This window comes from Eschrichtius robustus, chromosome 3, assembly GCF_028021215.1.
Source record: "Eschrichtius robustus isolate mEscRob2 chromosome 3, mEscRob2.pri, whole genome shotgun sequence".
NCBI lineage: Eukaryota > Metazoa > Chordata > Mammalia > Artiodactyla > Eschrichtiidae > Eschrichtius > Eschrichtius robustus.
Genome location: NC_090826.1, coordinates 157522888 through 157542439, shown reverse-complemented (window position 1 = coordinate 157542439; position 19552 = coordinate 157522888). Strand labels below are relative to the sequence as shown.

General features: G+C 46.4%; 1 protein-coding gene and 1 long non-coding RNA gene across 2 annotated transcripts in view; one reads left to right on the top strand and one right to left on the bottom strand.

Moving 5' to 3' along the window:
• Window positions 1-1639, bottom strand: part of MAPKAPK2 (MAPK activated protein kinase 2) — a 45625-nt gene extending 43986 nt beyond the window's left edge. The window contains exon 1 of the mRNA XM_068541630.1: window positions 1110-1639. Coding sequence (XP_068397731.1) covers window positions 1110-1427 — 318 coding nt within the window. The 5' untranslated portion in view covers window positions 1428-1639. The remainder of the gene's footprint in view (window positions 1-1109) is intronic.
• On the top strand, window positions 287-9254 carry LOC137762993 (uncharacterized). Its single transcript, XR_011073662.1, has 3 exons — window positions 287-375; window positions 2063-2175; window positions 8407-9254. It is a non-coding gene; the product is annotated as an uncharacterized lncRNA (long non-coding RNA).
• The last annotated feature ends 10298 nt before the right edge of the window (window positions 9255-19552 follow it).

Sequence of the window (19552 nt, the reverse complement as noted above, 5' to 3'; positions counted from 1 at the left end):
TTTTCATGACCCTGAACAGTGGCTCACACTGCACTGGCGACTCATCAGACCTCCAAGTCCATTCTGTTTAACTTCCGAAGTAGATACTCTCACTGAAATCCCCATTCTCCCCCCTACCAGATCCCCTGACAAAAGAAAAGAAAAAAAAAAAAAAAAAAGAGGTTGGTTTTCCCCAGCTCCAGGAAAACGCTCCCTCCTGCTGTCCACCAATCGCCCATGTCCAGGACTCAAGTGGCCATCTCCGATTTGCGGAATCAGCACTGGCCAAGCCGTGGTTTACGGACCCGGTTTACAATGATCAATGGAGCTATGGAAACAGGAGACACCGCGCTGGAGCCTGCTGGCCTCCCATCTGGAGCCTCGCAGGCACTGAAGGTAGGAGGGGGCACCCTCTCGGATCAAAACAAATCCTCCCTCGCGCCCGGGGCGGTCGTGGGGTGGGGGCGGTGTCGGTGTCCCAGCGGAATCTCCAGCCTTGCACCTCCCCGGCCGGCGCGCCCCAAGGCAGCACAGCCGCACTCGCAAGGCCCAGGGAAGTGAAATCACACATTCCGGCTCCCAAATAAGGAGCGAGGCTAAATAAACCTCTGAGATACGACTTCTCCAAACCAACCGACCAACCAGCTCAATGAGTAATGGGCCTTTTGTGCCCACAGAAAGAAAGGAGGGAGGAGAGGATGGGGAACCACAACCCCCGAAAATCACTTCCTTGAGACTAGGGGGAAAATTAGCAGAAGTGGTCCCGAAGCCAACCGTTGCGACTCGGCTGGATGCCGCTCAAACCCAAAATGGCAGGGTCCTCAAGAGTCCTCTCGAGTCCCCGCCACTCACACCCGGAGGTGACCGGAAACTCGGTCTCGGCTGTGCGGTCCGCCGGGACCTGACCTTCCCGCTGCCCCCCGCCCCCTGCCGCGCACTTGGCACCCCTCGCGCGCGCGGGACGGGCAGCCCCGCCGCGGCCACTCCTCCGCGGCCCCGACGCCAGTCCGAGGAAAGCGTCGGCGCGACCACGCTGAGCCACCGAGAGCTTAGGCCGCTGCGGAGTGCCGGGGGTGGTCCCCGGGAGACCCCGTCCGCCCGTCCTCCCCTCCCTCGGGCCCCAAACCTACTTTTAGAGCGAATTTCTCCTGGGTCCTCTTGTTGAAGATCTGCAAAACTTTCCCGTTGATGCCCAGTCCCAGGACCTGGGTGGTGACCTTGTAGTCGTCGATGATGGCGTTCTTCTTGATCTGCAGGCTCGACTTGACGTGGAACTGGGGGAACTGCTGCGGGGGCTGCGGCGGCGGCTGGGCCGGGGGGTGAGGTTGGGCCGGGGCGGGGGGTTGCGGCGGCGGTGGCGGGTTGGGGAACATCGCCGGCGTTGGACAGCATGGTGCGGTGGCGGCGGTGGCGGCGGGCTGGGGAACAGCACCGGAGTTGGACAGCATGGTGCCCGGAGGCGCGGGAGCAGCGGCGGGAGGGCCCGCGGCGGGCCCCTCCTCCGGCTCCGGACGGGTTCCCCGCCACCCCCAGCCCGGCTGCGAAGTTTGCTCCGGGCTGGAGCCGGCTTCCCCGCCCCGGCCCGGCTCCACGCTCGGCGGGTCGCGGGGCTCCGTGGGTCCCGCTGTGCGCCGCTGGCGCCCACCGACCCTGCTCCCTCCCTCCCACCCTCCCCCCGGGGGCCAGGCGCTCGGTGGAACGCGGGACGGCGGGGCCCCGGCCGGGGGGGAAGCGGCCGCGCGACAAAGTACCCAGCCCGAGGGCCGGCGGCCGCGTCACAGCCTCGTCTGCGTCCGGGGCCGGTCCTTAAAGGGGAGGGTCGGAGGGGGCAGGGCTTGGGGAGGCGGGACGGAGCTGGTGAGGCGTGGGCGTGGGGGAGGGGCTGGCCTTAAAGGGGAGGACGCGAGGCTTCCGGAGCGTGAAGGGCCAAAGCTGGGGACTGGGGCTGGGGACAGGGAGCCGGGACCGAGAAATCGTAGTTCTTAAATAATCGGGGCCACGCAAAGCGAAAGGGGAGGCGTATGAAAGTAGCTGCATAATCAGATAGATAATCCACTTTTCTCCAATTGTCTGGCTCTTTTAGACAGCAGCAGCTGGGGGTGTATTTCGAAGGCGAGGGATGACTAGCAAGTATGAGCCAGATGAAGACCTCTGGGGTGACCTGGAATTACAGAGGCCACTCATTCTCGGAATAGGGTGAGGCAAATATGGAATATTTTAACTTGAACACTTTCCTCTGAGTTTTGCATTTCTTTTCTCACAAATTTGTTTTTCGGTAAAGATTTATTATCGTATAAATATGAACAATTTAGTAATTATACTTTTGAACATTTTTTCATGTAAATTAGCTAAAAAGGGATACAGGGCAGGAAGAGGATGGACTGACATTCAGACTACCTGAAATCAGGGAGCCTTTTCCTCTGACTGGCTGTGTGCTCCTGAGCAAGTCGGTGCACCTCTCCCAGTGGGAAGAATGGGGTGTGGAGAGAATTCCCTGAGACAATGTACCAAAAAGGGAAGGTCTGGGGAATAGGTCCTGATTTCCAATGTGGAAAAGTTAGGCCCTGAACCTACAGCCATAAGAAATGGGTATTTTTGAAGAAGCCAAGTTCTAGTCCAATTTAACCCCATGTCTCTGAGGAAGATACTAAGGATCTAGCTGGACCTAAGCATAGCCCAGATCAGGGGAGGAGACTGGGGAGGCCCTAAATTTAAGCTGCCAGAGGGTCTCGATACATATTCTGATGGGGGTTTGGGGATGATCATGAAATACATTCCTGCTGACCTCCTCCCCACTCTGACTAGTAAAACAGCTCAGAAATAAGACAAGGAGCAAGAGAGGTGAAGACAAAACCTCAGCTTAATTACTGATAAGGCCAAATTAGAGAGTGTGACTTTACCTATGGCCACACGTGGCCCCTAACACGTTCCCCCAACACTCTAGAGCCCCCTTGTCCAGGGAGACCTAGCTCAGGGAGAAGCAGAGGAGGGAACATCCTAAGGACAGGTGCCCTGAGGACCGAGCCCAGGCAAGGATGGAGTGAAGGGTAGCCTGAAAGGTAGAAGTTACCCTCCCAGCAGAGTCCCTTCCCAGGAGTCACTCCTTGGTCCATTCCATGGACCAAGGAGAAATATGATTCCCCTAACACAGATACTCGCTCTTAGCACAGTTAATTTAGCGTACACCTTGACTTTGTGCAAGGTGCCATGCTCAGGCCTACAGTGGTGGATGGTGTTGATCTGTGGGGGAGAAGACAGGTACAAGCAGACAGCATCAAGAGAGTGGCACTGACACAAGTCTGGGAGGTGAGGGCAGAGGGATTCTCCTCTGCAATAGCAGGCGGCGGAAGCTCTCCTCTCATGCTAGAGGGTGGATAAGTTATTAGACAGTTCTCCATTCCTCTGACTCCTCAAAGATAAAAAGACAGCCTACGGCCACAGAGATTGGGAAAACACCTCACCCGTTCTGCAGCACTACTATCACCTCCCTGAGGCACACAAGGGAGAAGCCCAAGGACTGAGAGAAGGACGCAGGGATGGGGAGGTGGAAGCGCCTGCTCCTCGGTCTCATCTCAGCTGGGCTGGGGCTGCGCAGCGCTGGGAGTTGGTCTTTTTTCCTCTGCAGAGGGTCACCAGTGGCCTCCTACTGCCTGGCACTGAGTTTTCACCTGCTTCCCTCCACAAGGCTAGACAGAGGATAAGCTCTTTTTGCCCTTTCAGAGACAGAAGGCACAGTGGAAAGAGAACAGAATTTAGAGACAAATGACCTGAGTTCAAGTCTCTCCTCTTTGTATCTGAAAAAAGGAGACAAATAATAAAATCGAATATCAGGGCTGAGTGAGAATTAAATGAGATAGTGTTCATGAGAACTACCCAAAAACTAGAAATGATCATGAAATAGTAAATCTTATCATGACTGAGGCATTGCTGGCTTGCTCCTCTGCTCTGTGCCCACTGCCTGGGGATCTGCCCCTGATATCAAAGCTGCCTTCCTATCTAGCTGGGACTCTGGGGAGATGCTGCAGCCCAGTGACCTAGGAATAACTAGACAACTGAAACCACAGCTGGGACTTCCTCCTGGAATTACAAGGACCAATTAGGCCCAGGGGTCACACAAGGACTCAGTACATAGAGATTACAGAAGCTGCACACACAGCACCCAGAAAACATATACATATATCAACACAAACACATAAGTGCAATATGCCTGGCATGTAACAGACACAAAATAAATGTCTAATGGGTGGATAATAACTGGGGAGTGAGATGGGCTAAAGGAAGAACCTAAGATGGGCAAGAGATCCAGAGTCTTAAGTTCCATTCCAGTTCTAACTAACTATGTAACCTCATGCAAGTCCCGTGCCCTCTCAGTTCCCTCTTTCTCATCTGTCCAACAGTGATGATAACATCTGTCCTGCCTCCCTTGTAGAGCTATTGTAAGAATAAAATAAAATATTTTTTCTTAGTACATGGAAGTCCAAAGTCCTATTTGTATAATACCAAGCTCTCAACCATCTGTAATGAACTACTTAAACAATTTTTATGGATATGTAGAAGCACTTCAGAAGTTAAAAGTCTATGCAAATAGAAAGTACTATTTTTGTCTACTATTGACATGCAAACACATATGCCATGCAATACTGTACACACAAAGACAATTTAAAGACCTCAGGTACATAGAATTTGGTTAATTATAATCCTCCTCATCATTGAATCATTGGTCCATGTATCTCTGCTTTTATTTAATTAGTTATTAGTTTGGTTGTTTTGTTTTGTTTTGTTTTGGGGCGGGTTTTTTGGCTGCACCTTGCAGGGATCTTAGTTCCCTGACCAGGGATTGAACCCAGGCCATGGCAGTGAAAGTGCCAAGTCCTAACCACTGGACCACCAGGAAAGTCCTTAGTTATTTTTAATAATGCAGTAGGCACCTGTGAATCCACTACCCAAAATGAAAACCAGGACTTTGACAGTAGCATACATCTAACTAGGTGGTTCCTCCATTCACCCCCAACCCACCTCTGTTTTCTCTGGCCAAGATAACCATTATCTTGAATCCTAGGTTCATCATTCCTTTGCTTTCCTTTTATGTAGTTTTATTTCATAAGGACACATAAAGGTGTCTGACCTTCATAAAAGGTGAAGCTCATAGTGTCTTAAAAGGGAGGTGGATATGGGTGACTTCATCAGAAAGATGAGGTTAAAATAAGGCAATGTCTTGTCATAGTTTCAGAGTATTCCCCACCTCCTCACGATGATGGTGACGATGATGATAATGATGGCGATTATTGAGTGCTTACTCTATACCCAACACTGTGCTCAGCCCGCCATTGTCTCATTTAAATCTCCTGAGGGCCTGTGGTAGAGATTGCTGGTTGTTTCCGCCAGTATCCATTTCCCCCTCTTTGATAGTAAAGAATCTTCAGTATTTAGCTAAGCACATGACTGCCCGGAATCAAAACTACATTTCCCAGCCTCCATTACAGCTGGCTGTGTTCATGACTTGTAAATGGAAGCTGTTGAGAAAAGAGGTAAGTCCTCCTCTTTCTCTTCCTCTTTTCTCCTTCCTGGTGGCTGGAATAAAAATGTAATGGCTGGAGGAACTTCCCTGGTGGTCCAGTGGTTAAGAATCCATCTTGCAATGCAGGGGACGCCAGTTCAATCCCTGGTTGGGGAACTAAGATCCCACATACCACAGGGCATTACTAAGCCCACGCGCCACAACTACTGAGCCCGAGCTCTGGAGCCCTCGCGCACTACAACTAGAGAGAATCCCAAGCACTGCAGCGAAGAGCCCACGTGCCAGCAACTAAGGCCCAATGCAGCCAATAAATAAATAATTTTTTTTTTTTTTTTATGTAATGGCTGGAGCTTGAGCAGCCATCTTGAATCATGAATTGGAGGCCACAGGTTGAGGATGACAGAGCGAAAGGATATAGTCTATGTCCTTCTATCCATGGAGTATGGATAGAAGATGGAGCCTGGATCCATCGTATCAGCCCTAAACAACTTACCCAGCCTTTATATGAAATAGAAATAAATGTCCTTCTTATTACAGCAACTGATGTTCTAAGTTTTCTATCACTCACATCCAAATCCCATTCTAACTATTATACAACCCTATGAGATACGTACTGTTATCCTCATTTATCTATTTTAAAAATGAGGAAACTTAGTCCTAGAGAAATTGAATAACTTTCCTAGGGGTACATAGTTAACAAAGCACAGAACCCAGGTCTTTCTAACCCAAAGTCCATTTTCATGGCCCCCACTCTAAATCCTAAGCAGACATACACCCACATATCCTTCTTGATGTCCAAAATATGGTATCTTGCCATTTCTGGGCAGGAATGACCTAAAGAGGTATGGCCTATACTTTCCATTTTAGATAAACTTTAAATCTCCCACACCTCAATTTCCTTCAATCTTGACCTAATCTGTTACAGAGTATAGGTCTGTGTTAATTTGCATGGCTGGGTTATATGATACGATTACTTGTGAATCCATGACAATATCTCTTCTCAAGGCTTCCCCCGTCCTGCCTTCCACCATCAGAGTAAAAATTTCCTATTTTGCTGTGATATGGCATTATGAATGGATGACAAGGGGTGAAAATCTATGGAGGTGAATTTCCTGCACATTTTCAGATAACACACTCTTGATGAAATACGATCATCCGCAAGCTGTTGGATAGATATATGCACACAGATAAAGTGGCCTTTGTATCTATTGCTGGGGCACACAAAATACTGCAGAAGGGAGCATGATTCACAGGAAAGGCTCTCTTCACTGAAAGCTCACTCTTGGAAAGGAAAATGACTCGAGGCCTAGGAGAGATAAGCAGTCTTCATGTTATAGGCTAGTTTTTCTTTGAGAGATTGAGAAATTCTCCAAAGCAAAAATGACAGATATACAAGAATTATTCATCACAAAATTTCTGAAATCTCTGAAAGTGCTAGGGACTGATCCACAGAAAGAAATTTTACCCAAAGCAAATATTGTGGGCAGTCGCCTATGTGAGGACATCTCAGAGGAGAAGAAATGCTCTGCTCCCCCACCCCAATGCCCTTATCTGCACCCCATCCTTTGACTGTTTAATGCCACAGCAGGGAGCAGCCAGAGCAGAGGGGACGAATGGGAATGGGAAGAGAAAGAAGGAAGTACCTAAGGGGGAACAGAAACTTAGCTTCTGCACATCGACAGACATGACCTGGTCCAAAGGGACGGAAAATGGGACTAATTAAGACTACAGGTTGCCTAACTGTAAATTCCGTGCCTTAGTATGGGAAATGGAGAGGAAAGGGGTAAATATTCCACCATAGTCAAGATAACCCAAGACTGTTGTCCCATATTAAAAGTTTTGCCCCTCCAGTCTAGCCTGTATCTGGCATGTCAGTTGCGATTCAGATGAGCATTCAGCCTGGATAGTGAAATGGGGAAGGGAGAAAGGTAAAGGGGATTTGCCATCCAGGAACACAACCAGGGTGTGTCAACCCAAAGGGTCATTGGTCTTTGTCTGGTAACCTGCTGACCCCTGGAATTTTTTTCCATCCCTCACTTAAGATGAGTAAATGGGAGTGGGAAGGTAGGAAAGGTAGGAAGAGATGTGTGTGTGTGTGTGTGTGTGTGTGTGTGTGTGTGTGTGGACTGGGTAGCAATTTCCTAAGTGTATAAGAATAAACAGCTTCCCATGAGACCATAATTTTGAGGCAGCAGAACATGGCGGAATCAAGTCCTGGGTTCAAATCCCACCTCTACCACTTACTACTATAATAACTGCACCTCTGCATTATTTTTGTATAATGAAGGGGGAGATAATACTCCCTAGATTAATATTCCTGTGCCAAGTTTTGAGCTGTTACTGACACATACTGATTGGTCTCTGTGGGGCAGTTATTATGCAGCAGGTACATTCATACCAATCATCTCTTTCATTCCTCTCGACAGGCTGTACTTAGTTAGTATTATTTCTGCTATTCCAATCATTGAAAGCACTGTGGCTCAGAAAGGTTAAATACCCGGCCAAAGTCATCACACTAGAGCAGAAGAGCTGGAATTCAAAACTCATGCTGTTTCCACACATGTCAAAGTCCATGTTCCTAAATGCTCCTGTAAGTTGTCCAGCCACCTGACACCTGCCAGGCCACTCTGGGGAAGCCATCCCAGCCTGTGCGCATGGCTCAGGAGAAGGAAACAGTCTGCAACCTGCAACTTACTCAGATTCCAAAGACTCTTCCTCCAAGACAGAGAGTTAAAGGCAATGAATAAAGTCATTTAAGCAGTAGTGAATTTAGGATCCTAGGATGTATAAGCTTTTGAGAAATGACCTAAATATGTGAGGTACATGTGGTATAACCCACATTTTGTTTTGTTTTTGCTCATTAAATGACAGAGGTAGGAGCTAACTTTTTCCCCCATGTTTCTCTTTAGGTTATGAAAACTATAATATTGTAGAGATGAAAAGGACCTGTGAAGACCACCTGATCCGTCAACTTTCTCAAAAGACCACACCTACATGTAGACAAGTAGGTGTGTGACCTTAAAAACTTTAGGATCTCAGAACTTCCGGTGTCTCACTATATCATGAAAGGAAGTTCTTCCTTTTGTGTGACCTATATAGTACATGTTGCGGGCAAGTCCCTCTCATTCCTGGAAGCTCGCTCATTGATGCTGGAAAGGCGTCTCCCCACAGCTTTGGATAGATGTCTAGAACCCTCCCTTCATTGGAGCAGTAGGTGCAGGGGAAAATTGGATGTGCTGGAAGAGAGAAGTTGGCATGTGGGCCAGCCTGGTACCTGCACCTGACCCCCACCATCAATTTTGCACCCCCTTTCATATCCACAAACATTGACTGAGCACCAGTTAAGGTCAAGTATTGTACTGGGCATAGGAATGCTCAGAGGACCCTGATGGACCTTGAGTGCCTTGAGAAGTTACATATATATATATATTTACATGTATATGTAAATGGTGACGGTTATGTATATACATAACATAAAATGTATCATTTTAACTATTAACTAGTTCAGAGGCATTAAGTACACTCACATTGTTGTGCAGCCATCACCACCATCCATCTCCAGAACTTTTCATCTTCCTAAATTAGTTCTCTGAAGTCATTAAATAATAACTCCCCAATCCCATCCTCCTCCCAGCCCCTGGCAACCACCATTCTACTTTCTGTCTCTATGGATTTGACTACTCTAGGAAACTCATATAAGTGAAATCATACAGTATTTGTCTTTTTATGACTGGCTTGTTTTACTTAGCATAATGTATTTAAGGTTCATTCATGTTGTAGCATGTGTCAGAATTTCCTTTTTTTTAAGGCTGTACCATTTCATATATATATATACCACCTTTTATTTATTCACTCATCCTTCTTGATGGACACTTGGTTTGCTTTCACCCTTTGGCTATTGTGAATAATGATGCTATGAACATGGGTGTACAAATATCTGTTTGAGTCCCTGCTTACAATTCTTTTAGCTATATACCCAGAAGTTGAATTGCTGCATCCTATGCTAATTCTATGTAAAATTCTTTAGGAACTGCCATGTTACTTTCCATAGCAGCTGCATCATTTTACATTCCCATCAGCAATGCATAAGAGTTCCAATTTCTCCACTTAGCTAACACTTGTTATTTTCTAGGTTTTTTGGGTTTTGTTTTTGGTAATAGCCGTCCTAATGGGTGTGGCCTTGAGAGGGTTTAAGTATGGGTCTTCAGGGCTCACAAACAGGAGAGAGTCATCTAGAAAGTTCTCACCAAAGAAATGACATTTGACCTAGGGATCTAAATATGGGCAAGAATTCTCCAGGCAGAGGAGGAGAAAGGGGTAACACTAAACAATGGAGCAAAGGGAGACGAGAAATTGCACAGCCTGTTTAGGAGCAGCAGGTGGTCAGCACAGGCTGGAATGTAGGGTGTGCAGGGGAGAGTGTCAAGATGTGAGGCGAAAAGCAGATTTAAGGGCTAGACATTCCACTAAGGTTTTGGACTTTGGGCAACAGGGAGCCATTGGTAATACTATGTGAAAGTGCTGTGCAAACTTCAACACATGATATAAATGCAAGAACTTAGAACAAAAAAGAAAGAAGTGTTTTTAAAGAAAAAAATGGGGACTCCCCTGTGGTTAAGAATCCACCTGTCAATATGCAGGGGACACGGGTTTGAGCCCTGGTCCGGGAAGATCTCACATGCTGCAAAGCAACTAAGCCCGTGCTCCACAACTACCGAGCCCGCGTGCTGCAACTACAGAAGCCCGAGCGCCTATAGCCCGTGCTCCGCAGCAAGAGAAGCCACCGCAATGAGAAGCCCACGCACCGCAACGAAGAGTAGCCCCCGCTCGCCGCAACTAGAGAAAGCCCGCGCGCAGCAACAAAGAGCGAACACAGCCTAAAATAAATAAATAAATATTTTAAAAAATAAAATAAAGAAACAAATGTACTACGATTAATACACAATACCTGGAAATTGGAGGCAGTTTCTGGCATCTACCAGGAAGGACACTGGGCCCCCGGTAGCCAGACCCCTGGTGTTGGCTCCCAGTGCAAAGGCAGCCGAATGACCCGCCCGTGTCGACCTCTCTGGTACAGAGGGGCTTCACTGTCCATGAGATGGGAGAGTGGTCACAGGCCCACTAGAGGGGTCACAGGTCCCCCCTCCTTCCTCCTGGCTCACTGCACTCAGCAACGTGTCACCTTTTAGTACAAGATTCCAAGTCGTTCAGACACTTGGAAAATCTCCCCAAGCAGCCACCTGCCTCTGACAGCCCCTTCTAAGCCTGAAGTCGGACCCAGATGAGGCCTCCCCAGTGCAGCTGCCTCACTGTCCCTTCTGCCTTGAGGAGCGAGACAAAGGACTCTTCCCTATATTCAACACGTAGAAGATTTACAAAATTACAGAATATTCCATCTCTCTCTCTCTCTCTGAACCTTTAATACAGCAGTCCCCAAACTTTTTGGTACCAGTGACCAGTTTCGTGGAAGACAATTTTTCCACAGACCGGTGGGAGGGGGGATGGTTTCGGGATGATTCAAGCTCATTACATTTATTGTGCACTTTATTTCTATAGTTATTACATTGTAATATATAATGAAATAATTATACAACTCACCATAATGCTGACAGGAGGTGGAGCTCAGGCAGTAACGCGAGCGATGTGGGGCAGCTCTAAATACAGATGAAGCTTTGCTTGCTTGCCACCACTCACCTCCTGCTGTGCGACCCGGTTCCTAACAGGCCACGGAACAGTATCGGCCCGTGGCCCGGGGGTTGGGGACCCCTGCTTTAGTACGTGAACATGGTACACAATGCAAAAGCCCCAAAGGACATATAGTAAACAGCTCTCTCCCAGCCACCCAGTTCTCTGCCCCATTTTCTCGTGCATCCTTCCAGAGGTATTTAAGCCAGTCCAGCTTTTCGCTTAAGAACTAGCATGGACTGTGTTTGGCCTAAATCCCAGGACACCAGATCCTAAACTCCAAAGTCCACTGTCAAGAGGGAAGCCCTGGATGAGCCATGTTAGCCAAAGTCAAAAGGCTTGGGTAGCTCGTGGCCATGCCAGCCTGCAGTGCAGCCTTTACTCTGTGCTTCCTGGGATCAGGGCATCCTCCGGAGTCTGAGGCTTCTCCCAGCATCGGTGAGGGAAGGGATAGGAAGTGAGCGATGATGGCCTGGGGTGGGAGCTGGGTATAGATCAGGGAATAGGGTGAGACCAATCCTGGAAGAGGACGGATGGGGCTATGCTCCCCAGTTCTGTGGGGGAGACCTCCGAATCTGGGCCCACTGGCTGCCCCCCTTGTGTCTGCAGAGCCATCTGGTGCAAAGACCCCTGTCAATAGGAAAGGTAGCAAAGAGGGGTGTGTGGGCAGCCTTCCCCTGGGCCTTCCCCAGACAGGTCAGGGCCCAAGCAGGGGTGTTTCTTCAAGTCTCGGTGTGATCGCAGCTGTCTGGGCCACTGAGCTCCTGCCTGCGTCACTCCCCAGGAATCTGGTTCTTGTTTACCACCGAGAAGTGTGGTGATTACAGAGCCAAGCGGCCCTCCTCCAGCTTCCTCAGGGAGCGTGTGGGGAACCCAGGGCCTGGAAAGGGAGACGTGCTGAGTGGGAAGATTAGCGGGCTTCCTCACCAGGATGAGTCAGGGAAGGGCCTGGCGGGACTCCAGCGTGGCCTGGGCTGGGACACCTGGGACCATCTTCTACAGAGCTGGGAAAAGAAAGAGCAGGGCAGCAGAAGAAGCAAATGAAGGTGAACGGGCAAGGTCCGGGGGCAAGGAACCAGGAAGCCTGGAGTCAAGATGACACTACCTGTTGTGTGCTCCGCACTGTGTTAAGAAAGAACAGAGGGCTTCCCTGCTGGCGCAGTGGTTGAGAATCTGCCTGCCAATGCAGGGAACACGGGTTCGAGCCCTGGTCTGGGAAGATCCCACATGCCACGGAGCAACTAGGCCTGTGTGCCACAACTACTGAGCCTGTGCTCTAGAGCCTGTGCTCCACAACAAGAGAGGCCACGATAGTGAGAGGCCCACGCACCGCGATGAAGACTGGCCCCCACTCGCCGCAACTAGAGAAAGCCCTCACACAGAAACGAAGACCCAACACAGCCATAAATAAATAAAAATAAATACATTTTTTAAAAAAATGTTTTAAAAAAAAACCCCAAAAAACCTTTACAAAAAAAAAAAAAAAGAACAGAGACCTGGCAGGCAGTGAAGCCTCCTGCAAACTTCTTATCCATCCCTGGGGGTGACTGTCCAGTGCCTGCCACAGAATATGACACTTATTTTTGCTGGGCAGATGGAATGGAAGCTGGTGGCTGGCACTCAGGGAAAGACAAATAAAAGTCATAATCACGCCAATTGATCAAGCACTTCCTATGTTCCTGACATGGTTCTAAGCGCTCGCCATGTGTTAAGCAATTCCCAGAACAGCCCTACAAGGCAGGTGTTACTAATATCCTTTCGGGGACCCAGATGAGGAAATTGAGGCCCAGTGTGTTTAAGTGACTTAAAGTAAGGACTGGAGTGGGGATTTGAAGGTGGGAAGCTGGGACCCAACCCTGTCTTCTTAGGCACCATGCTTTCCTGAGCAGGGAATAGGGGCCACCCAAAGATAGACAGCTTGGGGCATAAGGCTCTATCCTAGAGTTTCTTCTCCCATCAGTTACCCTGTTGTGACCTCACCCCCATGCCAACCCTGGATGGGCTCCACTGGACCCTGTTCTAGACTTGGAAAAAATGGCAATGAAACTAAGATGGCTATTTTTTCCCAAACCAAAATTCCAATAATCTATTTCTCTGGATCAAGATCTTGGTCCAAAAGCCATTAAAGGTGTTGGGAGGAGAACAAGAGCTGAGCATCCTACTCTCCCTCTCCCTGCTCCTTGTCCTGAAGCCTTTTCTCTTCTGTTCCCTCTGCATTTTTCAGAACATTGTCCAAATGCGGGGGTATTTCCAAAACACCAGCTTGCTCCATTTACTTCCCTCACAGCTGTCTGCTCTTTTCTCCCTGGGAAGTTGAGCTAACAAGGCAGTCTGAAAATCAGGTCATTTCTACTGTTTTTCAGCATTTCCAGGGGCCCTGGTGCTGCGAATGGAAATGTCAACGTGGGGTAATTACATGGCCCCATGCCCTGTTTTCCGACTACCGTTTATCCATAATCGATTCCTGAGAAAGACAAAGGATGTGGATAATCAGCCAAGCAGATGGAGTGTCAGGCGTCCAGGCCAGAAGAGAAAACATAGCTCCCCTGAAGGGAGAGGGAAGAAAGGCCTCTGGCTCAGGGAATGTCTACTGTGGGGACAAAACAGGCTCCAGAGGAAAGCATCAGCCTCAGACCTGGCGTCAGCAGATAAGGTGTGTGTAGAGGAACCAATTAATCACTGGACGTGTCCTTTAACATCTGACAGCCTTTGGAAGCTCTCTCTAGGAAATGGGGAAGGAAATAGTAAGGAAGGACCCTGAGGATATCACATGAAGGAGGAAGCATGGGCATTAGAATAAGGTGGAAAGATCACAAGTCCTGGAAACTAGTTATTTAAAGACACTCCTTGTAACACACACACACACACACACACACACACACTGGAGGTTGATAGAGCCTGTGGTGGGACCACAGTTTTCTTTGGCTGGCTTCTTTGCTTTTAGGTCTGGCTGAGAAGATGGGGCTAGACATTTATCATTGGGCATTTTAGTCAGTTTCACTTCCTGTTTCTCATGCTGAAAGCATAATAGTCATCATAATGATAATAATAGTTCCTCAGGCTTGCCTCTGCCTCCTATTTATCTAAGGCCTCCCAGAAGTGTGTGTATAAGTGGGAGGGGGGAGAGTACAGCTTAGCTACTCTATCAGTCAACAGCTGAGGGTGGAGGCAGGCATGGAGGTGAGGGTAAGGGATAGGAATTAGCAATGGAAATTATTAAGCTCATTTTTTTTTCAAGAAGAGGAATCTAAGTGTGCTGGTAGTTCCCCAATTGGCTATTCTCACCACAGAGATGTTTGTAAATCCCTTCTCCCAGGGTCCTCCAAAAATAAATCCTTCCCTTTTCAGCCTTCAATCCGTCCTAATCTAGGAAATCCTTGTAATCTGAGGCCCAGAGACTTTAAGCTGACTTCCTAGAGTCACACAACAGGAAAGATAGGACCAGACCAGGCTTCTTGTGCATCCATTAAAAGCTGCAACCAGGAAGGGAATTTCCAACTCTATGGGGAACTTGCAAAGTTGTTAGGAAAAACCACAACTATTTCTGCTAAGGAAAAAATATGCAGTTCTCCATAGACTTGAAACCCCAGGATAGTTAAGAGAGAGCTCTGTCTTACTGGGAATAGGTTGGGACCATCTAAGATTAGGAGAGGGCAGGGGAAACAGCTTCCAGACTTTGATCAGGACAACTGTTCACAGAATAGAGGTGTGGGGCCAGTATTTTAATTTTTTACCGCCAGTAAAAGGAGCTGTACTTTGAGGACAAAGGTTGAGCACTTTACAGGCTCTGGGGACTCAGATGGGAGTGGAGGGAAGTGGGGGAGGGAGCCATTATCATGATGACAATAGTAACGTAGTCCTTCCTTTAGATCCTGCCCTCCCCTTGGGGATCTGAGGACAAGTGGAGGGAGGGAGGAAGCAGGTGGTTCAAGAGTCTTTTCTATATGAACAAAAAAGGCAGGTAAAGAAAAAAATTAAACCACCAGAGAGAACCCCTAATTAATTGAGTTAAGATTAAAAAAAAAAAAAAAGCTTCCTCTCAGACACAAAGACATACACAGACACACATCCCACACGGACAGACACAGCCTGAAGCACTATTTAGTTACACTAAGGATGAGAGGATGTGAGATCACACGTTTGTTTATTGTGATATTTATTATTGTTGGATTTTTTTCCCCAAAAGACAATCATAAGCCTAGGGCTGGATGGTGAATGCCAGGCTAACAATGTAAAAGTGAGAAGTTAACTGTGACCCTGTGAATAATCAACCTGGGGCTGTCAAGTGAGGAATCCATGCAGGGAGGGAATAATACTAACACTAAACATGCACATAGCAATCACTACGTGCCAGACACTGTTCCGAGCCCTTTACATACATTTGCTCATTTAACATTCGCAGCAAGCCTGTGAGATAGGCTGCGACTCTTAGGATCCACACCCTTCTCATCCACGCTCATTGCAACCCCGGCTGCCCTCGCATTTCAGAGCCTGTAGACAGACTGGGTTATCTAACCCTCACCTCTGCCTCTCTTCCCAGCAGCAACTGCCACAGGCCCAGGACCAGCCACATAGTCTGCAGGACCCAGTGCGAAATGAAAATGCAGGGCTCCTTGTTCAGAAATTAGGAAGAATTCCAAGGAAGCAACAGAAGAGCATTAAGCCAAACATGGGGCCCCCTAGGCACAGGTCCCTGTGTGACCACGTGGGTCACACACCCATGAAGCTGGCCCTGCAGCGATACCCCCGAAATCCCTGCACAGAACAGTTGTGGAATCTTCTGTTATCCGACGCTGGTGTGTGCCCTACTCCTGAAAAGGGAAAGGGAGCAAGAAAAACACATTGTATCCCACATATACTGGGCATGTGTGTATGGCTTTGTTGAAGAAGGTATTCCAAGTTTGGTTTTCAGACTTGATCTAGCTGAGTTTTAAGGTCTCTCCCGACGCCGTATTAGGAGATTCGTCCTTTTATTCTTCCCTTTCCTCACATCCCACATTCAACTGGTTGGCAGTTCTTGCTGCTTCTGTTTCAGCAAGGCCTCCTGTATCCTGCCCTCTTTTCCATCTCCCCTGCCACTGCCCTAGTTTTCTCTCACCTAGAATATTCCAGTAACTAGCTAACTAGATTCCTTGCTTTCAGTCCCCACCGTTTCCAATCCATCTTTCGCTCTGCTTGCTATGCTTAGGCTTTTTTTTTGTTTTTCATAGACCTTTATTGGAGTATAATTGTTTCACAGTACTGTGTTAGTTGATGTTGCACAACAAAGCGAATCAGCCATATGCATACACATGGCCCCATATCCCCTCCCTCTTGAGCCTCCCTCCCACCCTCCCTATCCCACCCCTCTAGGTCATCGCAAAGCGCTGAGCTGATCTCCCTGTGCTATGCTGCTGCTTCCGACCACCCAACTATTTTACATTCGGTAGTGTATATATGTTGATGCTACTCTCACTTCGCCCCAGCTTCGCCCTCCCACCCCATGTCCTCAAGTCCATTCTCTATGTCTATCTCTTTATTCCTGCCCTGCAACTAGGTTCATCAGTACCATTTTTTTTCTTTTTTTTTAGATTCCATATATATGTGTTAGCATATGGTATTTGCTTCTCTTCTTCTGACTTACTTCACTCTTTATGACAGACTCTAGGTCCATCCACCTCACTACAAATAACTTTTTCTTTTTATGGCTGAGTAATATTCCATTGTATATATGTGCCACATCTTCTTTATCTATTCATCTGTTGATGGACATTTAGGTTACTTCCATGTCCTGGCTATTCTAAATAGTGCTGCATTGAACATTATGGTACATGTCTCTTTTTGAATTATGGTTTTCTCAGGGTATATGCCCAGTAGTGGGATTGCGGGGTCATATGGTAGTTCTATTTTTAGTTTTTTAAGGAACCTCCATACTGTTCTCCATAGTGGCTGTATCAATTTACATTCCCACCAACAGTGCAGGAGGGTTCCCTTTTCACCACACCCTTTCCAGCATTTATTGTTTTTAGATTTTTTGATAATGGCCATTCTGACTGTTGTGAGGTGATACCTCACTGTAGTTTTGATTTGCATTTCTCTAATAATTAGTGATGTTGAGCATCTTTTCATGTGCCTCTTGGCCACCTGTATGTCTTCCTTGGTGAAATGTCTGTTTAGGTCCTCTGCCCATTTTTTAACTGGATTGTTTGTTTTTTTGATATTGAGCTCCATGAGCTCTTTGTATATTTTGGAGATTAATCCTTTGTCTGTTGTTTCATTTGCAAATATTTTCTCCCATTCTGAGGGTTGTCTTTTTGTCTTGTTTATGGTTTACTTTGTTGTACAAAAGCTTTTAAGTTTAATTAAGTCCCATTTGTTTATTTTTGTTTTTATTTTCATTACTCTAGGAGGTGGGTGGAGAAAGATCTTTCTATGGTTTATGTCAAAGAGTGTTTTTCCTACGTTTTCCTCTAAGGGTTTTATAGTGTCTGGTCTTACATTTAAGTCTTTAATCCATTTGGAGTTTATTTTTGTGTATGGTGTTAGGGAGTGTTCTAATTTCATTCTTTTACATGTAGCTGTCCAGTTTTTCCAGCACCACTTATTGAAGAGGCTGTCTTTTCTCCATTGTATGTTCTTGCCTCCTTTGTCGTAAATTAGGTGCCCATATGTACGTGGGTTTATCTCTGGGCATTCTGTCTTGTACCATTGATCTATATTTCTGTTTTTGTGCCAGTACCATGCTGCCTTGATTACTGTAGCTTTGTGGTATAGTTTGAAGTTGGGGAGCCTGATTCCTCCAAGTCCATTTTTCTTTCTCAAGATTGCTTTGGCTATTCGGGGTCTTTTGTGTTTCCATATGAATTGTAAAATTTTTTGTTCTAATTCTGTGAAGAATGCCATTGGTAGTTTGATAGGGATTGCACTGAATCTGTAGATTGCTTTGTGTAGTACAGTCATCTTCACAGTGTTTATTCTTCCAATCCAAGAACATGGTATATTTCTCCATCTGTTTATGTCATCTTTGATTTCTTTCATCAGTGTTTTATAGTTTTCTGAGTACAAGTCTTTCACCTCCTTAGGCAGGTTTATTCCTAGGTATTTTATTCTTTTTGTTGCAATGGTAAATGGGAGTGTTTCCATAATTTCTCTTTCAGATTTTTCATCATTAGTGTATAGGAATGCAAGAGATTTCTGTGCATTAATTTTTTATCCTGCAACCTTACCAAATTCATTGATTAGTTCTAGTAGTTTTCTGGTGGCATCTTTAGGATTTTCTATGTATAATATCATGTCATCGGCAAACAGTGACAGTTTTACCTTTCTTTTCCAATTTGTATTCCTTTTATTTCTTTTTCTTCTCTGATTGCTGTGGCTCGGACTTCTAAAACTATGTTGAATAAAAGTGGCGAGAGTGTACATCCTTGTCTTGTTCCTGATCTTAGTGGAAATGCTTTCAGTTTTTCACCACTGAGTATGATGCTTGCTGTGGGTTTGTCATATATGGCCTTTATTATGTTGAGGTAGGTTCCCTCTATGCCCACTTTCTGGAGAGTTTTTACCATAAATGGGTGTTGATTTTTGTCAAAATCTTTTTCTGCATCTATTGAGATGATCATATGGTTTTTATTCCTTAATTTGTTAATGTGGTGTATCACATTGATTGATTTGCATATATTGAAGAATCCTTGCATCCCTGGGATAAATCCCACTTGATCATGGTGTATGATCCTTTTAATGTGCTTTTGGATTCTGTTTGCTAGTATTGTGTTCAGGATTTTTCCATCTATGTTCATCAGTGATATTGGTCTACAATTTTTGTGTGTGTGTTATCTTTTTCTGGTTTTGGTATCAGGGTGATGGTGGCTTCGTAGAATGAATTTGGAAGTGTTTCTCCCTCTGCAATTTTTTGGAAGAGTTTGAGAAGGATTGGAGTTAGCTGTTCTCTAAATGTTTGATAGAATTCTCCTGTGAAGCCATCTGGTCCTGGACTTTTGTTTGTTGGAAGATTTTGAATTATGGTTTCAATTCCATTACTTGTGATAGGTCTGTTTATATTTTCTAATTCTTCCTGGTTCAGTCTTGGAAAGTAGTACCTTTCCAGGAATTTGTCCATTTCTTCATGGTTGTCCAGTTTATTGGCATATAGTTGCTTGTAGTAGTCTCTTATAATCCTTTGTATTTCTGCAGTGTCAGTTGTGATTTCTCCTTTTTCATTTCTAATTTTATTGATTTGCGTCCTCTCCCTTTTTTTCTTGATGAGTCTGGCTAAGGGTTTATCAATTTTGTTTATCTTCTCAAAGAACCGGCTTTTAGTTTTATTAATCTTTGCTATGAAAACACGACGACCCAAAACCTATGGGACGCAGCAAAAGCAGTTCTAAGAGGGAA